This window comes from Taeniopygia guttata, chromosome 3 (genome assembly GCF_048771995.1).
Source record: "Taeniopygia guttata chromosome 3, bTaeGut7.mat, whole genome shotgun sequence".
NCBI lineage: Eukaryota > Metazoa > Chordata > Aves > Passeriformes > Estrildidae > Taeniopygia > Taeniopygia guttata.
The window spans coordinates 70,370,316-70,390,651 of record NC_133027.1 but is presented as its reverse complement, the minus strand read 5'-3'; the positions used below and the strand labels follow the sequence as shown (position 1 = coordinate 70,390,651).

The window sequence follows — 20,336 nt, the reverse complement described above, 5'->3', positions numbered from 1 at the left end:
CTGCACCATGAAATGCCAGCAGTGGCTCACCATGGTGTCTGGGGCTATGTCAGAAATTAAGGAAGTTAGGCTCAGCGGCCTGCTCTCCCTCTGTTTGGGAGCTGGATGGAGTATTACTGTCATCTGGCTTATCTGGTTAGGTGTCTTACCCACATAAAGCGGGGAACAGAGATGTGAAAAACTAAACCTTCTGCTCTTGGGTTTTGCCCTCAAACAGAACAGGATCTGGAATCAACAGCGCCTGGGATAGCATGGTTCTAGTGGGAAAGGAAGAGACTGGAAAGGTTTCTGAAATCCAGTGTGACACATTTACTCTGCCACTTAGTCTCCCACCCAGCAGCACCCTGCTGAACTGACTAAAGACCTCAAATACACAGTACAACCATCATCTTGCTAATTGCTTAGCCACCTCTGAAACTTCACACACTTCTGCATCCACTGCCATAAAACCTTCAGCTGCCTTCAATAACATTTACCCTTTCACTATAACCCTGGGAAGTTCCTGGAAAGATTTCCTCAATGCTGCTGTGCAAGTTACTGGGTAAGATCTAGAGGTACCATGTGCCATGGCCCACTGACATCTGTACAGCCAACCAATTTCCTCATGCTGAAGGCCCTGCACTACACAGCTCCTCTGTGTGCTTCCTGTGTGTTCCAGACACCCTACCAGAGTAGGAAACACTGCCTGCTTGGAGTGAGCAACACACCACCTCAAACCAAATGGATTCTGGTGAATACTGATGACTAAGAAGGCAAAGGCTGAAACACAGCATATCTTGATTGTTTGTGGTAATGGCACTTCGTCCCCATTCATCAGCTCCAGAATCCTTCTGGTCAAAAACCCCATTAAGTTACTGCAGTCCCATCTGCTTTGCCACAAAGCAGCAGGGAAGGTCACTCACTGCATTCCACTGCCAGCTTAGCCTTTTGTGTGTCAAGCAAAACTCCAGAGTCATCAATACGTACATTTGTAGGATGCAATATAGCGACCTTTCACCAATTTTACTGCCATGCTGTCCTAAACTTATAAATAGGATAAAAGGACACACTTCAATTAGACTAGAATTTAAACAAAGAAAGTGATTCAAACACTTCATGAACAATCTCCTGCTACATCCCCAGCTGGGGACTCAGGTTCTGAAGGTAGTATTTCATTCTTACAGATAGGCCAAGCAGGGGTCTTCTCACAACTGTGTTCCTTTAGCCATACATGTTTCACATCCTGTTGGCTTGTTTGTTTTTGTTGTGTTTTTGTTTTGGTTTGGTTTTTGTTGTTGTTGTAGTTTTTTGGTTTTTGTTTTTTTTTTTTCTCCCAGCAAATTTTCCAAGGAATACATTATGAAATACTACATAAAACCCCCCAGTTTGCATTCAACCATAGGTTAAACTGATGCATTGTGACACTGCCATGGCAGGGCCATTATCGTCTAGTAATCATCTGTCATTCTTAATCATATGCCAGCAAGTTAAAGATCTAATATGTTGTGACAAAACTGTGCTAGTGGATAACTGCAGAGTAAGCAGTTTGTCAGCCTGGAGCAACACATTGGTCGGGATGCTGAGCTTCAGAAAGCCACACTGGATTTTCACTGTGAGGAAGTTTATTTGCAAGTTAAAAAGTGAGTGAAGTTGGGGTTTTCAAACACTCTTCGATGGAAAGGTAGCCAAACCATCCAATTAAGCCAAAGGAAGCCACCCCTACTTTCAGTAGTTTCACTATTTTGCTATTTATTACAAGATTGGTAAACATCATTAATAATCTTACCAGTAACTATTTTCATGTGTGCTGGAAGATCTGAACAGACATTCAAGAAAACATTAACTTACCTCTGGAATAGCTCTAGGAAGTATTTTGTCTTTTCTTTAAACATTGAAGCAATTGTTCTTCATTCCTGGAAAACCTGGGAATCTACAGATTTTTGTAGCAAAAAACCCATAAACTTCAGTTCACACAGACTGCAGTTCAACCAGAGACTGCTATGACTACCAGTCCCAGCCTTATAATAACACTATAATATTTTCCATTATCTCTTTAACCTCAAACATAATGTAAAAAATATACTTGACATTTACTTGCTCCTGAGGCAAGTCTAGAACAGTGAAACAAGCAACAGTTAGAAAAAATAGAGAATAGGTGAATTAGACCCAGGTCAGCAGGAGAAAACCCTGTCTTATAGAAAGTTACCATTAACTCTCTAGGGTTAGAAGAAGGAAACTGAAAATACACATTTTCAGCATCCAAAATACTTGTGAACTTTGAAGAGGAAAAACATGATAGACACAGGAAGAATATCCTCAATTGGATAATGCTAAATATGTCATCAAAAGTTGACATTCCTGGCCAGACTGTGAATAAAATAAGAAACTCAACACCCCTGATCATTTTTAGAGGCCAAAGATTTAGTAAGACTCAATGAGAAAGCAAACAGATACAGGAATAGGGAACTCTGAAGTGCCATCACACAGAGACCAGCCAAGCACTAGCAGCTTAGCTGGCTATTAAAGACCAGCCAGTTAACAAAAGGTGGGAAGAAAACTTGAGAGAACTTCAGCAGTTACTCATTTCTAGGAACTGCAATGCTGAATTTGTGCGAACTTTGAAAGTTTTGCAAACTGCCATATTTACACCACTGATGTGGATCTGCTGAAGCTTCCCCTCATTTAGTGCTACCTACTCCCAGATATGATACTGGAGTTCCCAATTCTAAAAGCTCAGTCCACAGTAATACTGTTTCTCTCTTTGTGCTGCAGACTACTCAGCTCACACATCAACTCTAGAAGTTCTGCTGAGGTATATTTTCCTTGATATCTATATAATTGCTGACTGATTTGCATAGAATTAGCTGACTAGTGTTAATAAGTTAATAACCATCATAATGCATGTAGAGAAACATTGTGTTGATTCATATTTTAAAAAAGACATAAAGCAATGCATACAGTCCAATTCCATGTGCAGACCCCAGAACAGATCACCAACAATCTCCTGCTGTAAATCCAAATGTCACCCTTTGGATCCCAGTAGTATTCTCCTTGCAAAGCACCTTAACACCCAGAAACCCAGTAACGGGGTATTTTTGACCATAGGGATAAATTCTACCCCTTTTTATTCTTGTCCTTGTTCTATATTTTCATTGCTAGAAGTCTGAACTACAGGATAACTGAATTATGCTTACTTGACAAAGGTAAACAAGAATTTACAAACAGCAAAAAGATTCAGCCAAAACAGAGAAAGCCCTGTGTTCTTCAAGCACTCTCATATGTATTTGTTTTGAAGTATCCCACAGCTTCCAGAATACTAAGCCCCAACAGTGTTTTTTTCCCCCGTGATGCTGCATCTTGGAAGAGAAGTACTGTCACTAGATATAAGTTAGCTAAAACCCAGAACACAAGAAAATATATTTGAGACACCACATATCACTTCCTTCTGCAGGCATGACATTTTTTTTAATAGAAAATAAAAACCAACCATTTTTATTGACTGTACTGTAGATACCTGTACAGAGTGTAAACTTTAATATTTCACCAGATATGTGAATACTTCTGGAGAAAGAGTTATCAAGCACCTTCATTTCAACAATTTTTTGATATTTACAGTAAGACATACCTGATTAAGTGTATGAATAGAATGAATTAAGAGTTATAAAAAGTTATACAAAAAGATCTTTAAAACATTTGTATGTTTTGTTATTTTATGATAAATATACAATTAAAGAGGAAGATGTCACACTGTTAAGACTCAGAATTGGCTCTGTTTAAAACCGTCACCATTGTGTCTGAAGAGGGAGTGAGGAAATGGGGATGTTAGCTTACTGCTCTGATCACAACACACAGTGAAATGTGCTCTGGCAGGAGCCTAACAAGCCCTGGTTGCTCTGACACAGGTTGATTTGCATGCAAGCTTCCTTCCTTCCTTCCCACAGTGGGGAAATGAAACTTCATTTCCAGATTTATTCTGCTAATTTGACATGTAAGTATGCATTTAGATTTTCCCTCTCCAAACTTACTGGTGGTAATGAAAACATCAACTTCACTTTGATTTTCAGAACACCATTTTTGCTGTTACTGAACACTGGCACATAAATGGGCATCACTATATTTTTTTCTTTTAAGCATGAACCAGAGGTGAGCTTTCTGAAAATCAGATTTTAACTGCCATGGTTTCTTATGGTCCACAAGAAGGCCATGGTTTGCTAAAGAAGAAAGATTGCTAAGATAGAATTCAGAGACCACTTTGAGGCTTATAGAATCAAACATAGAAATACTCCTTTAAAACCCCTCAGAAAACAAATGTGACTATCTCTTTAAAACCACTTGTCTCTCAATGAGTCAACATCCATTCTTTGATGACCTATTAGCAATTGTTCAAAATATCTAAATTTTTTAAAGTGGATTTTAGGGAACTACTCAGGAATCCACATCAAACAGAAGAAAGATAAATCTCTTAAAACCTAACAAAAACTTCAAATACATCCACTAAACAATGTTGATTATCTATAACGAATCATGTGCTGTAGGAAAGGATCACATGAGCCAGGGTGAGAATTATAATCCTTACAACACATAGATAAAGTACTTCTGTAGTACGAAGTCAAAATCTGAGATTCAAGTTTTTGAAGTGGAAGGACTGGTAGTGAGAAGGAATGTGCTGTTACTGGGTATTCCCCCTCATCTGTTCATCCTTGGGACCCCCTGATTGTTTCTCAGCTAGAGATAAGCCCAGCCACATGTATGATGGGCAAAGCATACCACTTCTGCAGAAAACTGCTGCTCACTCCAAGGTACAATTCAGTCTCAGGATTTGAGTAGTTCCACTCTCTTTACTATGTTCTGTGTTTGTTACTTCAATTTTGCCAAGAGACATATCCTTGTCTGGGACAGATGCAACTAAGGCCTCCACATTTACCTTTAAAAGCAAAGAGATAATTTTAGAAGGAATAAGGTGAAGATGGACGCAACCTGGGCAGTTCTGTCTTACTTAACTGCTACAAAAACAGCCTCTGCCTCTGTGTGTGTGTGCATGTGTGTGTGTGTCTGCATATGTGCATTGTGGCTTGCTGTCAGCAGCATGGAGCACTTATCTTAAGGGCCAGATTGTGTTGATAGGAGTGAATTGTTTACAGCACATTTCCAAAAGGTGTCTGCTTCTCTAAGGATTATTCTAATGCTCAGTTTCTTTCTATACAATCTACTCCGACTGTGTTGTCAGGGCAGCGGCAAGTACGGCCTCCCGGGGTAGCCAAGCAGAGGTGAGTACAGCCACCATTATTCACCGTACAGTAGTTATGTCCTGGAAAAAAAAGATGAAAAACCTGAGAGAAAAACAAATGCAAACCCGCAATAAAATCTGAAATAACCACATACAAGAGACATTAGGATTTATGGCTACACTAGGGAAAGAAGCCATAATGAGATTAGGAGTGGAAGAAAACTATGCTTTGGGGAGATAAGAGTCACTGTATCCCTTGTGTCAACTTGACATTCACATGAAAGAAAGATCAAGATATCAGAGTGAAAGAGGCAACACGAATCAAGTGGGCAGTTCCTAAAATACCCTTCATAAACTGACCACAGGGTCACAGATATTAGAATGAAAAGTGTGTGAGTAAATAGAGAAGTGCAATGTAGGGACAAAGTCCAAAACATCTTCTTCAAATACCAGCTGCACAAAGAGAGAGGAATGATCCATGAAAACAAACAAACACAAATAAATTGGGTGGTTGGGAAAGTGTTAACATTAGAGTGAAATGAAAGAGAAGCCAGTGCTAGAACCAGTGGATCAGAGAGGAAAGGCATCCATCCAGAAAAATCACTTGAAATAGGCAAAAGACATAGAAAGAAATTACACCAATATTCTGATTATAGGTATAATCAGAAGATTATAGGTATAGGATTATAGGTATAAGAATATACTCAGAGCACACAATATTGTTAAATTTTACACTGCCTACCAAAATAGATCAGTGAATGAACTAGTAATAACAATATAACTGATTTCTTAATTATGACATATGTACGTATTTTTAAGCTCTGAGCCAGAACTTCCACTAAATTGTTTTTTATTGCATATATTAAGTAATTTGAAGAGAAACTATCCTAAGGAGTTTCTATAGTCCCAAAGTAAAAATAGCACAACTCCTATAATTCCAGCCATATTGGAATAAAAACCAACAAATGCTTCTCCTGTGATTTGCCAAGAACACAAATAACTGCTTCACAAAAAGCAAATTATATTTCATGGGTATTAGCTTCCTCTCTTCCTCTTTTCAATAGTATATCTGGAAAACTTCACATTCAACAAAGCAAAAGGGCCAGCTTAGTCCAGCCACTCTACCACCTGCTGTTTTCTGAACATTTTGTTTTGAAAAACACTGGATGTCATTAAGGACATCTGGAAGACCATAATATTTCTGTAGTTTAAACTTAATAAGTGTTTAAGGCCGTAGCTATGAATATAGCATTCAATTTAGGAGATGATACATTAGCATTTCTGCCAGGTCAGATGCCCATCTTAATCATACACATACTTTTGCAAAGGGTAGAACAGGTGCCTTCTCCCCCTCCAGTTTTGGTTTCACATGGCAACTACAACTGCTTTTATGGAAAAGAAACTAGGGGGCTTTTAATTTCTTACTAAACAGAAATCTAAGCACTACCCAAATCAGTTAGCAGCTTATAAATGGGAGCTGCTACTACGTTCTTTTAGACAGTAAGGTGCTACACAGCTGGAAAAATACGAGAATCATCTGGATTACCTCCTGGGCACTGAGCAAAGGCTGTGGTGATTCCATAGAGTCGTGAGCGCTTGTGAGGCTGGAAGTTATCATTTTCTAATGAGATCGTGCGATCCACTGCTACAACAGCATCCCTGCCACATGCAGAAGAAAATATACAGAAGTGAGATGAGGGTGAAAGTATAGGGGAAGACAAAACACAAAAAAAGCCTCCCAAAAAACCCAAACTAACCAGTCAAAAAAAAAAAAAAACAACAAAACCAAACATGGAGAAAATTAGAAGTTGCTTCTTTTTTTCACATTAGGAAGAAGAGATACCAGAAGTAAAATCCCCCAAGTCATCACCTTTCCTGGACAAACTTAGTATGTTACGACTTTCACTCTAGGCAGCCAAGAAATTTATCAAGGAGAAACCTGAATAATTTTGAAGGTACTTCCAGTACAGGACACTGTACCTCTACAGGAGGGATGCGTGTGTCGGTAGTTATGGTACAATTTTCACATTCTGCCCCCCGACAATTATTGTGGTATAGCTGAATTGCAGCTATTAAGCATAACAATTGTGGACAATGATGTATTTCAGGTGGAGCCTGATCTCCAGAAGGAATATAGCTAGTCATAAGCAATCCTTCCCTCCTAAGTATAAAAGGACAGTCAAGCGACAGACTCGTAGCATGCTGTTCCTCAAGTTTGTTCTAGAATAGCACTTCCCAGATGTTAGTTTCTAACTTGGAAACTCTCACACACAGTAATAGCTACTGCTGCTGCAGTTGATAGAGGTATTTGGGTAAGACTTTGCTGATAGAGCTCATAAAGCCATTTACATCAAGTAAAAATATTTATTTTAAAATGCAGGGACTGGATTTTTTCCCAGAAGTTAAAGTAAACCTCAAAGTCTTGTTCATATGGCAACATTTTAGAGCATTTGTAATAAAGAAAGTGTCATCAAGATAGTGAACACTTTTTTTCCCCCTTATATTTGATTGAACATTCATATAATATAGGGCACAGAAAGCCAAGAGTGATGAAATGTCTGCCCTCTACAATGCATCTGCTGTAAGAGAAAAAAGTTACTGCCCACTCCTTTCCCAAGAATGTTCAGTGTTAAAAGCATTTTGTTGAAGGACAAATCACTATGCTAAAAAGTGAAAACTCAGTTAACTGGCAGCATTAATAGGTCAACTCTACATATCCACTCCACCCTGCATCAGCTATTGCCAGGAAAGCAACAAAACAGGAATGTGTGAGAGGTCAGGCATGAGAAATGCGGTATATACTTCAGTTTCTACCGGGGAGAAAAAAAAGATTAAAGTACTCCATAATTCCTTTAGCAGATAACGTACCTTCTCCAGTCTGTATAGTATAAATTCTTCCCATAGCTTGTAACACCAAAAGGATACTGAATTCCTTCAATAATCTTTCGTCTACCAAGCTGATTAGGGTTCATGCATTCCAGCCTCTTGGTACCTGGATGTAGTGAAACAATTAAGCCTTTGAATCAGAACAAGAGAGCTCTCATCAGGGATGAAACACAAGCACAAATATGCAAACATGAACAGGGTGGAAAGTCCTGGAAATCTTTCCGTTTGCTGCTTAGTCAAAGCCTTCCTCCATGTCACATGTGTACATGTGCCAAAAATTGAATGGATAAATACGCTGATGCTAATGCTACTCAGCACACCACCAAAGTTAAAGTCCCAGGCTGCCATGGCCAATGCTCACAATCCTACTATGGATTCCAGAATCCTTGGGCTGGTGTGGAAACTGATAGAAGGCCTCCTCCAAGGTATCCTGGAGGGATACTTCAACTGTTAACTGGTTCCACCTGCTCTGGAAGACATTTTTGCAAAGTTTGTTTGGTGAGCATGTTCTCAAAATGTTTGCTGGATTGAACCATGAAGGTGAGACTGCAGAAAGAACATTTAACTCATAGATGCAAATAGGGTGCAAAAGGGTCTAGCATTAAAGCCACTGCAGGCTGGGAACACTGCTAATGGATGTAAAACACCTGTAGGTTTTTCCTAAGTAATGTGTTTCAGAATTAGACCCAAAAAGGAGAAGATGCAAATGTGAGAACAAGACAGGAAGAGAGAGAAAGTAACTAGAGACAGCAGAAGGAGATATATTTGAAGATTGGAAAAGGTGTTTTACAGTGAAAAAGAGAGCCTGGCCATTTTAATTTATCCAAAATTTGAAAGGTGACTTGAAGTGTAAAAGCACCTCCACAGGAAGACATCCCTGCCAGAGTATACAGGGTGAAAGACAGCAAGATGCCAAAAGATAAAAATTAAATGAGAATTAAAAGCACACTTTCACCCCACCCACTGTCACAAAACTAACAATGGGTTTGTGGCAGAACTTTGATCCCTTGATCTTTTGGGTGCATTGCTTTTTCAAGACTTGCTTCAGTCAAATATAAGCCAGACTTGGCCTCAGGTTACAGGCCTTAAAACAATAGTGCCAGGACGACATTCTGTAAGGCAGATTAGATAAATCTGTGGTTTTCCCTAGTCATAAACCAACAACTTCTACAATGCCCTAAGCACCACCTAATAAAACAGCCACATAAGAAACACAGACATAAATCTGTTGCATTCCTAGAAGGTTTTGTGATCAGAATTGAAATCCTTCAACCTGCACACAGTCTAATGTGAATAGCAATGAATAAATCATTAAAGCCAAAAGCTACGGCTGCGCATAATTTCAGGACTGGACATACTTACACTACTACTATTACGAAGAAATATTTTAGCCCTCCTTTACCTGCATCTACCCAGCACAGCATTGAGGAATAAGGATCAAATGTCAGTCCATTTGGTAACCCAAGATCATCTTTAACAAGAATTCTTCTGTTTGTGCCATCCATGTACGAAGTTTCAATTTTGGGAGCTTCTCTGTTCCAGTCAGTCCAGTACAAATTTCTTAGGAAGAAGAAAAAGGCTAGAGTTGAGACAGGGACTTATCTCAAAAGACTGTTGTAATTAAGAAAATGCTAAGAACACAAAAGTAATACACAGCCCTAAATCATTTAAATAAATAAGAAGGGCCATATTGCACTTTGATATAGAAGTCAAAAAAGTGCAGTAAAAATAGAGCAAATATACTTCCATTAAAAACAAAAGGAGCAAGCACAGACATAAGAAGAAATGCTTTCCTTTCACTGGTTAGCTTATGCTAGCCAAAAAGACCTATATTTCAACAGTTCTGAGGGCCATTTAAAATCTACATCTACATTTCAAGTTCTTCATCTCACTTCCCATCATGTCTGCTCAGGCTAAAGCAAGAGTATTTGGCATACATTTGGGACGCATTTGAAATAATATTTTTATTTTCAGCATACCGTGAAAGCAACACCCAATGGAATCAGAGTAGTTTTTCCTCAGCAGAGATCCCAAGAGAGGGCCATTAACTCTCTGATGTTTTAATATTAATAGCCATTTTTTAGTGATAGGATTTTTTTCCTTGGACGGATATTCTGTGCCTGAGAATTTGCATGGCCCCTCAATAGCACCCATGTTGTATGCTCCTTAACACACATACACACAAAATTTCCTATAAGATGGAAGTCCATGATGCTTGACCTAAGCTTAATCCATGATGCCTGACCTGAACCCAGAGCCTTACTCCATCACTGGGGTTCTGTGTGGAACACAGTTCATTAAATAACCAGATAAATAAAATAAAGCTTTGCATGTGTTTCTTGACAACACATTCATACCCTCTCACAGGATCCACGACAATTGCTCTGGGGTTCACCAAACCAGTGTCAAAAAGGATGCGACGCTGGCGCCCATCCAGCCTGGCCACTTCTATTCTATCCAGTTGAGAGTCAGTCCAGAAGATGTTGCGACCTAGATGATCTACAGCTATCCCTTCAGGACTTCCCAAGTCTGCAGGAAAACAGAGAAAAACATTCCTAGGCATTATATTTATTCCCAATACACTCTGTTAGCCTCAGTGCTGCATAAGGATAGCCTTTAAGAGAGATAAGTTTTCTTCAGTGTTCTGGCTGTGGTCCAACAAAAACTACTTTATATCACTCAGAAGAGAAACATGCATTTTACTTCAAAGTTTAAATACACAAAACTCTCATAAATACATAAAATTAAAAGTTTCATCCAGAACAAACTCGCCACACGTAGCAATTGTACACGCAGCGGCAAACATAGGAGTTTATAACAGAAAAGGAATAGCAGATAGAGTCAAAATCTTATTCTACCATACTTAGAAGGCCATAAAATGGATTTTATAACCCTTAATATCTCTCGTTCCTTAGTACCGGCATACACAGCACTCCTCTGACAACTGAATTTATGCTAAGTGAGGCAACAATTAAACAAAATCAACTTCTAAATGCTAGAGACAATGACATTAACTAACTGATGCGATCTAGATCTAGTTCTTTGTTTTTGCAGAGCTGGTCTTTTTGGAAACCAATTTTAGCACTGTATGAGCACAGTTTTCCTTGGACAATTAGTTGTTCCAAAAGCAACAGGAAATAGCAGATAATGACCTTACTGCTCCAGCATTAGTAATTTCTAACTTGGGTGCAGGATGCAGAAAAAAAATATATAAAGCTTAATTCAGCCACTATGAGAAGCTGCTCTGTTTTTATCAAGGCTCCATTGAAAAAGAGCAGGCAGACCATGAAGAATTTAAGGAAGCCAAAGACAAGTTATAAAAAAAGTCTATTTTCATTCAATGTCAGTTCCAAAAGAAGAGAAAATAATTGTACATGGTCACTCCCCAAAAGAGGCAAAGTGACCCTTTAAACCAGCCAGATGTTGAAAAAAAAACACCTTTCAAATGCTGATCCACACACCGAATGGAATATGGTCCGTTAGACTTCTTTTAATTCTTGGGTTTATTCACTGACAGCCATTAAACAAACATTATGTGACACAAGCAACCTTTCTGGAGAAAAGGCATTTGGCTCAGGATGTTGGAACATACGACTCTCTAGATTTTGCTATTGTGATGTTGCTGTAACAATTGCACAACAGTTCAAGCATCCTCTGCTCTCCCACTCCAGTGGATTACACTTTATCTGCACACATGACATTTTAAGTTTATATTAATTGCCGAAGAGGTGGAAAGGAACAAACAAGATGCATTTAATTGTTTCTGACTCACAGCTCATGGCCGGATGGAAGGGGTGAGGGGCAAGAAAGTAAATATTAATCAGGCATTTTTTATGCCCCCTGAGGGCTCTTGGGCACCCTTTGACTCAGATACACTGATTTCACATTACTCCTTTATTTCTCTAAGTGCTTCTGTGAAGCTAAACCTGACAGCTGCAATAAACCACCTCACATACACTTCAGACCCTCAAATGTTCTTACTTTTTCCTTGCCAGTGGCAGCGTCTACTGAGGATGGCCTCATTTTGAGGTGACGGCAGCAACAGTGCCCAGTGTCTGGGATCAGAAGATTACTGACTAAATGGTAATGGAGGAGCTCCCAGAGTCTTTTAGGAAACAGAAGACAGTAGCAGGCAAAAGGTTTGCTGTCACTGATTCCCAAGAGCCCTGCTCCCTGACTAGTTTCCTTGTTTCAATTTCCTTATGTCAGCCACATGTTCGAAGATTTAGAGTAGTCCAAAGTAAATGTCCCTTCTGTGTGGTTGATAATGAGCCAGAAAACACTTTTCCCCATGGAAGGAGGGGTAAAGGAATATTTCAAAGCTTCATTTATCACCAGTCTTTCCAGAAGCACAAATACATTCTTGCTATATTGTCATCAAGCCTGATACAGTCAGTGGCTCTGTCCCTGGGGGCAGGTTTGTACAGACATACACAGTCGATAAGACTTTAAGCAATTACTTTAAGCAGGGAAATCTCTGCTTTCTAACCTACTGCTACAGCTGCAGGGCTGAGAAAGCCTCCACAGCCTCCACAGCTGCAGGGATAAAGAAGAACTGGATGGGGCTCCACAATTAAACAGTGTTTCTGCAAAGCAGCACAACTTCGATCACAAGAGCTTTAAAAAGAAACAGCCAAAAATGTAGTACATTCCACAAAAATACGCATGAACTGAAGAAAGCAGCTGGAGCTCACAGGAGGAAGAATGCAAAGATCAAAACAAAACAAAAAAATTCTCCTAAGTCTTCTGAGGGGGAGGCCTTTTCCTATTTCCTTTGAAAGTTCGAAATTTGAAAGTTTCAGTTTTGGCCCACAAAGAAGATATCCATTCAAATGCTGAATATTCATTATTACTTTTATCTGAATCCTTATTGAAATGTCCATTAACATACAAAAATTAAAGTGCAACATCTCTCCCAGTCTCTTCAGGAAAAGCATCCTCATCCTATGCAACCAACAGAACAGAATTAATTAGAAAGCTTCATACATATAATATTTTAATAGCAGATGGAACTCATGAGGTTTCCATGTGGCATTGAAGCATCTTGAAATACCTTAAATAATCAATCAAATTCAGCTGAAAGCCTTCATAAATAATTTTCCAACATTGCAAGAATTGTAATGCCTACACACACTCTCATTAGACAGACATTCATAGCCATATAAAGTTTTTAGCAATAGGAATTTCCCCCATTTTAAAAACCACAGTTAAAAAAAAAATCATTAATAGTGCAAAGTAAAAATCTTTTCCCTGCAGAGTTTCTAAGTTGCACAGGCAAGCACAAGATTGCACTGCAAGTTAGAGTCCCTTTCACATTAAATACTTTTGGATGGAAAAAGAAGTCTTATAAAATACCTCAGCCACAAAGTGGTATAGAAATATGAAGCTCCATAACTGCTGAAATGGTTAAGGATGGCTAATGCAGCCTGGTGCTCAGGGGCCCGTCTGACCCCTGGCTGCCACTGCCACAGGTTCCTGGACAGCGCTGGGCTGTTCGACTCAGCCTGTCTGGCTCCTTCAGCTCAGCTCCCAGCCGCAGGCAACTTAGTGAGCAACTCTGGAGTGATTTCAGCTCTGGTAAATTCAGCTCTCAGTGATTTCTGCTCTGTGCTTACCAGTGCCTCGCAGACACACAGGGATAGAGAGAGGAGAAGGCTGTATGAGGTTCCACAGTGGTGTCCTTTAATTTCAGCTCCTGTGGAGGGGGCAGTGACAGCTCTTCTGCTGAACTGGGCAGAGATGGGGGTTGATATAGGGTACAGGGGTGTTGGAAATTGTCCAGTGGCCAGGGTTGAGGAGAATACAACCTATAGTCTTACAGAGAGATAACAAGGGTCTGAAGTGGAAGAGGGGCTTCTTTGGTCCAGTCATCATGATTAGGCATTTATTGTCTTAGGTGAGTGACCACCAGGGAGGCCTTGCAGGGTCTCTGACTGCTACAGATGGCCTTAAGCTCTCCCTTTTTCCTTCCTAGGACAAGAGGTAGGATCCAAGCCACCCCATCTATCTGCTGTCCCTAAGAGAATCGAGTCTCACAAACTGACTATTCCAAAGCACAAAGTCCAGGCAGTGGTTCTCTACACATCCAAAGAAAACTAAGACAAATTTATTGTAGAGTTTTATACCTGGCTGATCATTTTTCTAAAATTATTTCATACGTTTTTGTAACAATGTCTGCAAAGGATTCAAAGCAAAGGTGACCTCTTCCAATATCTTGACTTCACAAGTGTTCTAGGATCTTGAAGGCACTAGTGTTTAAAATGTGCCTCCAGCTATTTTTGCTGTGTATTTTTTTTTTAATGACATCCTCCCCCAGCCACTCACTTTGTTCTCTAAACCTGTCCTTCCCCTTAGCCCTTTCCATGCAATAAAACCGTTTAACATCCAAGATGCATGGGCTTGCACTTAACCCTTCTAATGAATATTAACATGGACTGCAGTAGCAGCAGTCTTGACGGAAAGACTGTAAGAACAAGATAAAAACTGGATAAGCACTAACTCCACAATACCATCTAGTATAATGCTCAAATCCTTGGACAACTACAAAGGGTAAAAACCAAACAAGGTGGCTTTACTCACTTTCCATGCTCACTTGAGTAGCAGGCATAGGAAAACCACAGCTGAAATGGTTTCTAACAACTCTTCAGCTGTTTGATCCCCAAGCCAAGGAAGAGAGAGCAGGAGTTCCCTTCGGCCTCCATGCTCACCAGTCCTTTCTCAGCAGAGCAAACAGCTAACAGGTAGAGCTCAGGAGAGAAAAAAAAATACTACATGTCACAAAATCTCAGCTATCCAGTACCTAACTTGCTTTCCAGAACAAAAATCAAAGACACCCTCCAATAGTATTCCCCGTTAATGTATAAACACAACTCTGATTCAACTCAGGCAACACCTAGGAATACATATTACTAAATTCAAGTCTAATACTGCTCCTAGAGAAAGACTTTTGTGCTGTTACCTGTTTTGATTATGGTTGTTGGCTCCCCACCATGCAGGCTGGCCCTGCTGATCGAAGGGCCACTGATGTCTGTCCAATAAACCACCTTGTCCACGCAGTCATAAGCAACTCCAATAACAACTTTGTCCTGTTGGACAACAGGCAAGTTAGATCAGCTTAGGATAAACAACAGTTACTCATCAGCAGCATTAACGTATGCTTTTAGGTTTCAAGCCTGAAGAAACAAAATTCTTGAGGAAAGGTGGGAAATGGGGAGGAGAGGCTGAGAAAATCATTGTCAAATATCTTAGAAAAATACTTTCAGTTAAAAGTCCCTTTTAATTAGCAGAGATCATTCACCATTATTTCAAAGAAGCATTGGAGATATTAGTACTGAAGAGTTTGTTTGACTTCTACAGCTTCATCTGTATACCCATCTAAAAAAAGTTCATGTTGACATTTTACTGTGTCGCCCCTTCATGTACTTCTTTCCTCTTATTCTTTCCCTTTAAGGGGGAATAATGACTTCCATCAAATCTGACTTGCACTGACATCCAAGTCATGAATTATGGCTACACTTCCTTTGTAGCACCATTGGAATCTAAAAAAAAGTTCTAGCAAAGTAAGGTTTTAAAATAAAAGTTAGCTTAAACAAGTACTACATAAATCATTGTGGTGGAAACAATGTTCTCAGTAACAAGAAACATTTAAATGCAATTTTTCAGGCAGAAGGAAGACAGGACTAGAGTTTGAGTTTAGAGTTCAAACGCCCTCCCCCAGGCAAATCAAAGGGAGTATCCGGGTAAAGCAACAATTGTACATGGATTCTCAAGTCTGTCACTGCTCTGCTTTCCCAACACAGCTTCTTAGAAAGATGTTCCAAACCCATGAATTAAAACAGATGCACATATTCATCACTATACATTAATTCTGTGTGTTGCAAAACAGTATAAACACCTCTGGCACCACTTTGCAAATACACAACACAGAAAACACAAAGCCAAAAATGCTAGCAGAGACTGAAAGTTTCCACTTAATTGTAAGTTTCTAGAAAGAATTGCATCTTATCTCCTGGAAGTTCTTTCCTCAAAATACTTCTAATTAATTAATTAAAGTTAGATCAAGTAAATAATGAGACTAGATGACATGCATTCAGAATCATGTCACCTTCAGACTTATTACACCATTTTTTATACAGCATTTTACTTTTTTTAATGTTTTTTAAAGTGCAGCAGCACTTTACATAAGGGACAAAGCTGATTTTGCCCTTATATCACAGCAATTTATGGTACCATTTAATGAAGTGAGTATGTGCAATTTAGCCAGTATTTGATTTACTAACTGCTCGTTATAATATATAAGGAAAAAAAAAAAAGATCAGCATGCTACTTGACATTGACATATATTCTAAATAAAGCAACACTGGAATGAAACCAGAAATCCTAGGCTTGGGCAAAAGAAATGAATGTGATGAAACTGCCAGTGCAAAGGGCTGGCATGTGACACAGGTGTTGGAAAAGAGATGGTCTCAGTATCAGGAATTAATTTTCTAGGGAAAAAGATTCTCAAGACTGTAGTAAGAAGCATGGGAAAAAGATCTACCACCCACTGAGCTTACACATGAAGAAGGAAGCAAAAAAAAGAAGAAAGAAAAATATATGGGTAGCCAAGAATTGGAGAGAACTGACTGAAGAAAAAAAAAACAGGAATAGATTAAGACCTAGGAAAAAACTTTGAGGGAGTAGGAATGGAAAAAAGGAAAAAAAAATCTCAATCTACTAATATTGTAGGTCTCCTAAACTTTTATACCAGAGTCAGAAAGTTAATAGAAGTGTGAATAGACAGTAGTTTATATGAAGAGCTGCTGGAGGCACGCGAGATTAGATTTTTGTCTTGTGATCTATTGTGGGGCATTCTTTAAAAGGAAATAATTAATTTTTCCATACCTTAGGTTTAAGATTTTTGACTAGTCAGGTCAAGAATTTTCAGTATCAAATTGGTGGGATACTGAAATTTTAATTAAGAGTAAAAATTGTGTTTTCAACTTAAATTATTGAGGTATGCAGACAAACAGCAGCTTTCATTTTTGTCAGGAATCTTCTAAAAAACATGGACTTAGTATAGTAAATTACTTACTGGAATATGCAAGAGTGCTTTTGCACCATTTTTCTTCATATTGTTTCCCTCTAGTGGAACATGTTCAATTTTACCACTTTGGGCAAAAAGCAAGTGTGTTCCTGGTGGCAGAGGTACCGTGTCTGGTCGAACAGAGGGCCCAACAACAACAGGGGGAGCAGCTGTGCTCAGACCTTGTAAATAGAGAAGAAACAGATGGGCAAAAAATTAGCTTGTACAGGACATCAAGGTTCCTTATTATCTGCAGAGACACAATTACAGTCATAATTCTTAGAAGGAAGCAGCCCTATAAGCAAACACCAATAACTACAATCAGATGCAGAAATCTTCCAAAATCTTCCTCTTGGCTGACAGAGAAGGAGCAATTGACATAATAGGTCTTTTCATGTTTGTCTCTGTAATTGCTCTTTACTTCAAATGTTTAGAAAAATCTATCTTGTTTTGCAGCTGAAGTGAGGAAGTCGTAGGAAGAACATCCTTCATTTCCTGAGGCAAGTCAGCTGTTACAGCTCCCAGAAGGCAGAGGCTATCTGGGCCTCTCACTGTTTCAAGGCAAGGAAGAAGCTAGAAAACTTTCTTGTTCAGAAGCTTACCAGAGCTGTCCAGATACCCTGGCTAAAGGAAAAATGTATGCTGGGATCACTGAAGGGCGTAAGACATACCACCACTGGGACAGCAGAAATCTGCATTGCTCCAAGTCAGTGCTGTAGCTCAGGGAAGGACTAAGCCCCACATTTGGGAGACGGTGCACTCCAACGGAGATACCCACAAGAAACAACCGCTTCAGACACTTACATGGTGGTCGAACTCCTGGACCACTTCTGGTGCCATCAATCTCATTTCCATCCCTATCCACACACCAGCAATATCCACTGCCAGCATGGCACTGAGTGGGTAGGTAATTCCCATGCTCATCACACTGGGGAATGAAGTGACCAGCTCTTACACCCCTTGGGAAGAAAGCGCCTCCACTGCCAAAAGCTACTTCGCGTTCATGCTGGCATTTGGTCTTTTCTGCTTCTGGGGAAAATAACGAACAGAACAAAACAAACCCCAGTGAATATTTCTGTTTTAGCTAATAACTACAGTCCATTAACTGTTAGCATATACTGACCCCCTATACACAAGAATTCTTATCTCTAGTGGAACATGACACTGTTCCAAACCTTGAAGGCATGTGACTTCAGAACAGCTTACAAGTCTGCCCTATGTAAGTGTGACATATGTGTCTTAAACTTATTTTATCTCTCACTGGCTAGTTTATAAGAGAACAAACAAGTCCCCTGCATCTTCCATCACTGAAAGGTCATAAACAGGAGCTGGAAAACATGGTTGTTCTCCTTGAAGCAAATGAGCAAGAACATTCTGTCTGACTTTTGACCCTGAAGTCTACTTACTGGCAATTATCCATGGGCTTTAAAATGTGACTAATTAGACAGACCCTACAACTGCTGAAGGTTTTTTTATAATGCTAAAAGTTGAGATTCCCTTCAAAGCCACAAGAGAAAACCACAACATGAAGCAGATGCCAAATCCTCTACAGATCTTAGGAGGTGAAGAAATTCATTGCTATGATCTATATTAGGTCTTTAAAGTTTGGTTATGAAGTTTGAGCACTCAATTCTTCTGGATCTAAGAAAGAAATTGCAGGCACAGCTAGTCCACTGTCTGGTGAAGCACAGAGAAACATACCATGCACATTGGCTACATCACATGCATACATATTACTGCAGAGACTACAGAGGAAAGAAACTTTTCAGATGTCAGATCAGGACATTCAGGGATCTGGCTCTTTATGTTTCAGTTTTACTAAATAGTCTGAAATAAAATGTACACCTTCTTATTATAATATCCATCATGCAGTAGGGAAAGTAATCTGGATCAATATATCTTCTAGAAGCCAAGGAACATAATGAAATTAAAAGATATTATATTTCCTTCTCCAGACAAAGAAATCTGGCTTGGTTTTAGCATACACTTGAGATCCCTGGGAGAGGAAGATGTAATTATGGGAGAGTTCCCTGTCAATGATTTCTACAGACATTTAGAAATACTTAGCACAAACTGTCTGCTGAAGAGCCTTTAACACTACACTTCCATTTACTCCTTTCCTTGTTTTTACACTGCCAAGATTAGGACAAGATTAGTTTTGTGTGGCTCAGACTAGACTGACCCCAGCTGAGCAAAAAGCTAATCCTATGCATCTACAGACTGTTGTGGTGTAAATCTCTGTTCTGTAAAAAGAAGGGAGGGTTTTTATTGATATTTAATCTAGTTATGCAAGAAAAAGCTTTGGACAAGTTTCACACACCTGGACATAATTAGAGAAATATAAATGACTGGAGAACAGCTCACTGAACAACTGCAATATTTGGCATTGGTTTTAACGTGGGTGGTGGAGAGCCTTGAATCAACCTACAAAACCAGGTCCTGTAGGAAAGCTTTCATTATCTGTCTCAGATTTTGTTTTCATGTATTCAGTGTCCTATGCAGTATGCAGGTAAAAGAAATGTTGATTCCAGTAAACAGATGGCTTTGCCACAGGTTTTTTTATTTTATACTCTCATTTATAGGCACTGTTCACAGGAGAAAGCAGGGGGAACACCAAGTACTGGTAAACTACCCCCACACATAGTTTTATCCAGTGCAGAAAAAAATCATTTCATTCCTATTAGCTTTGAGAAACACTATTAACTCCTCCTCAGTAGGATACAAGAAAAAAATTAGAAACTGTTACTTTTCTTCTTTGCATAAGAAATTCATAAAAATAGGGTATATGCCAACAGGTTACAGTTTTTTAATATTCTATATGAATTATGGAAAGGAGGGTGTATACACTCCCAGATAGGATCCAGCAGTTACACATAAAATATATTAGTGTTGTTGGTGCCTTGAAATATCAATGTCTATTCTAATTTCAAGACAATATTCACAATAATATCTGCAGATTTTACTCAGGAATTCTGATTGTGTTTATTAAGAGAACTTGCAGTGGTCAAGACCATTCTCACAAATGGTCTGCTTCTGCACGTAGCAACTAAAGTCAAGAGACATACCAAAAAAAATCAAAATTAGTATTGAATTTCTAGAAGGCAGAGCATATGATTGGTTCTTTCTAAATAAATCCACCAATGCTAAATTTTTACTTGCATAAAAATATTTGCAAATACC

At 39.1% G+C, this 20,336-nt stretch overlaps 1 protein-coding gene across 1 annotated transcript in view; it reads right to left on the bottom strand.

Annotated features, from left to right (window-relative positions):
* Positions 1–3,414: 3,414 nt before the first annotated feature.
* NID1 (nidogen 1) overlaps positions 3,415–20,336 on the bottom strand; it is a 44,334-nt gene continuing 27,412 nt past the window's right edge. The window contains exons 13-20 of the mRNA XM_030268252.4: positions 17,961–18,185; positions 17,166–17,338; positions 15,051–15,177; positions 10,450–10,621; positions 9,495–9,652; positions 8,075–8,198; positions 6,753–6,865; positions 3,415–5,287 (exon numbers count right to left, since the gene is read on the bottom strand). Of these exons, the coding sequence (XP_030124112.4) occupies positions 5,166–5,287; positions 6,753–6,865; positions 8,075–8,198; positions 9,495–9,652; positions 10,450–10,621; positions 15,051–15,177; positions 17,166–17,338; positions 17,961–18,185 (1,214 nt within the window). The 3' untranslated portion in view covers positions 3,415–5,165. The remainder of the gene's footprint in view (positions 5,288–6,752; positions 6,866–8,074; positions 8,199–9,494; positions 9,653–10,449; positions 10,622–15,050; positions 15,178–17,165; positions 17,339–17,960; positions 18,186–20,336) is intronic.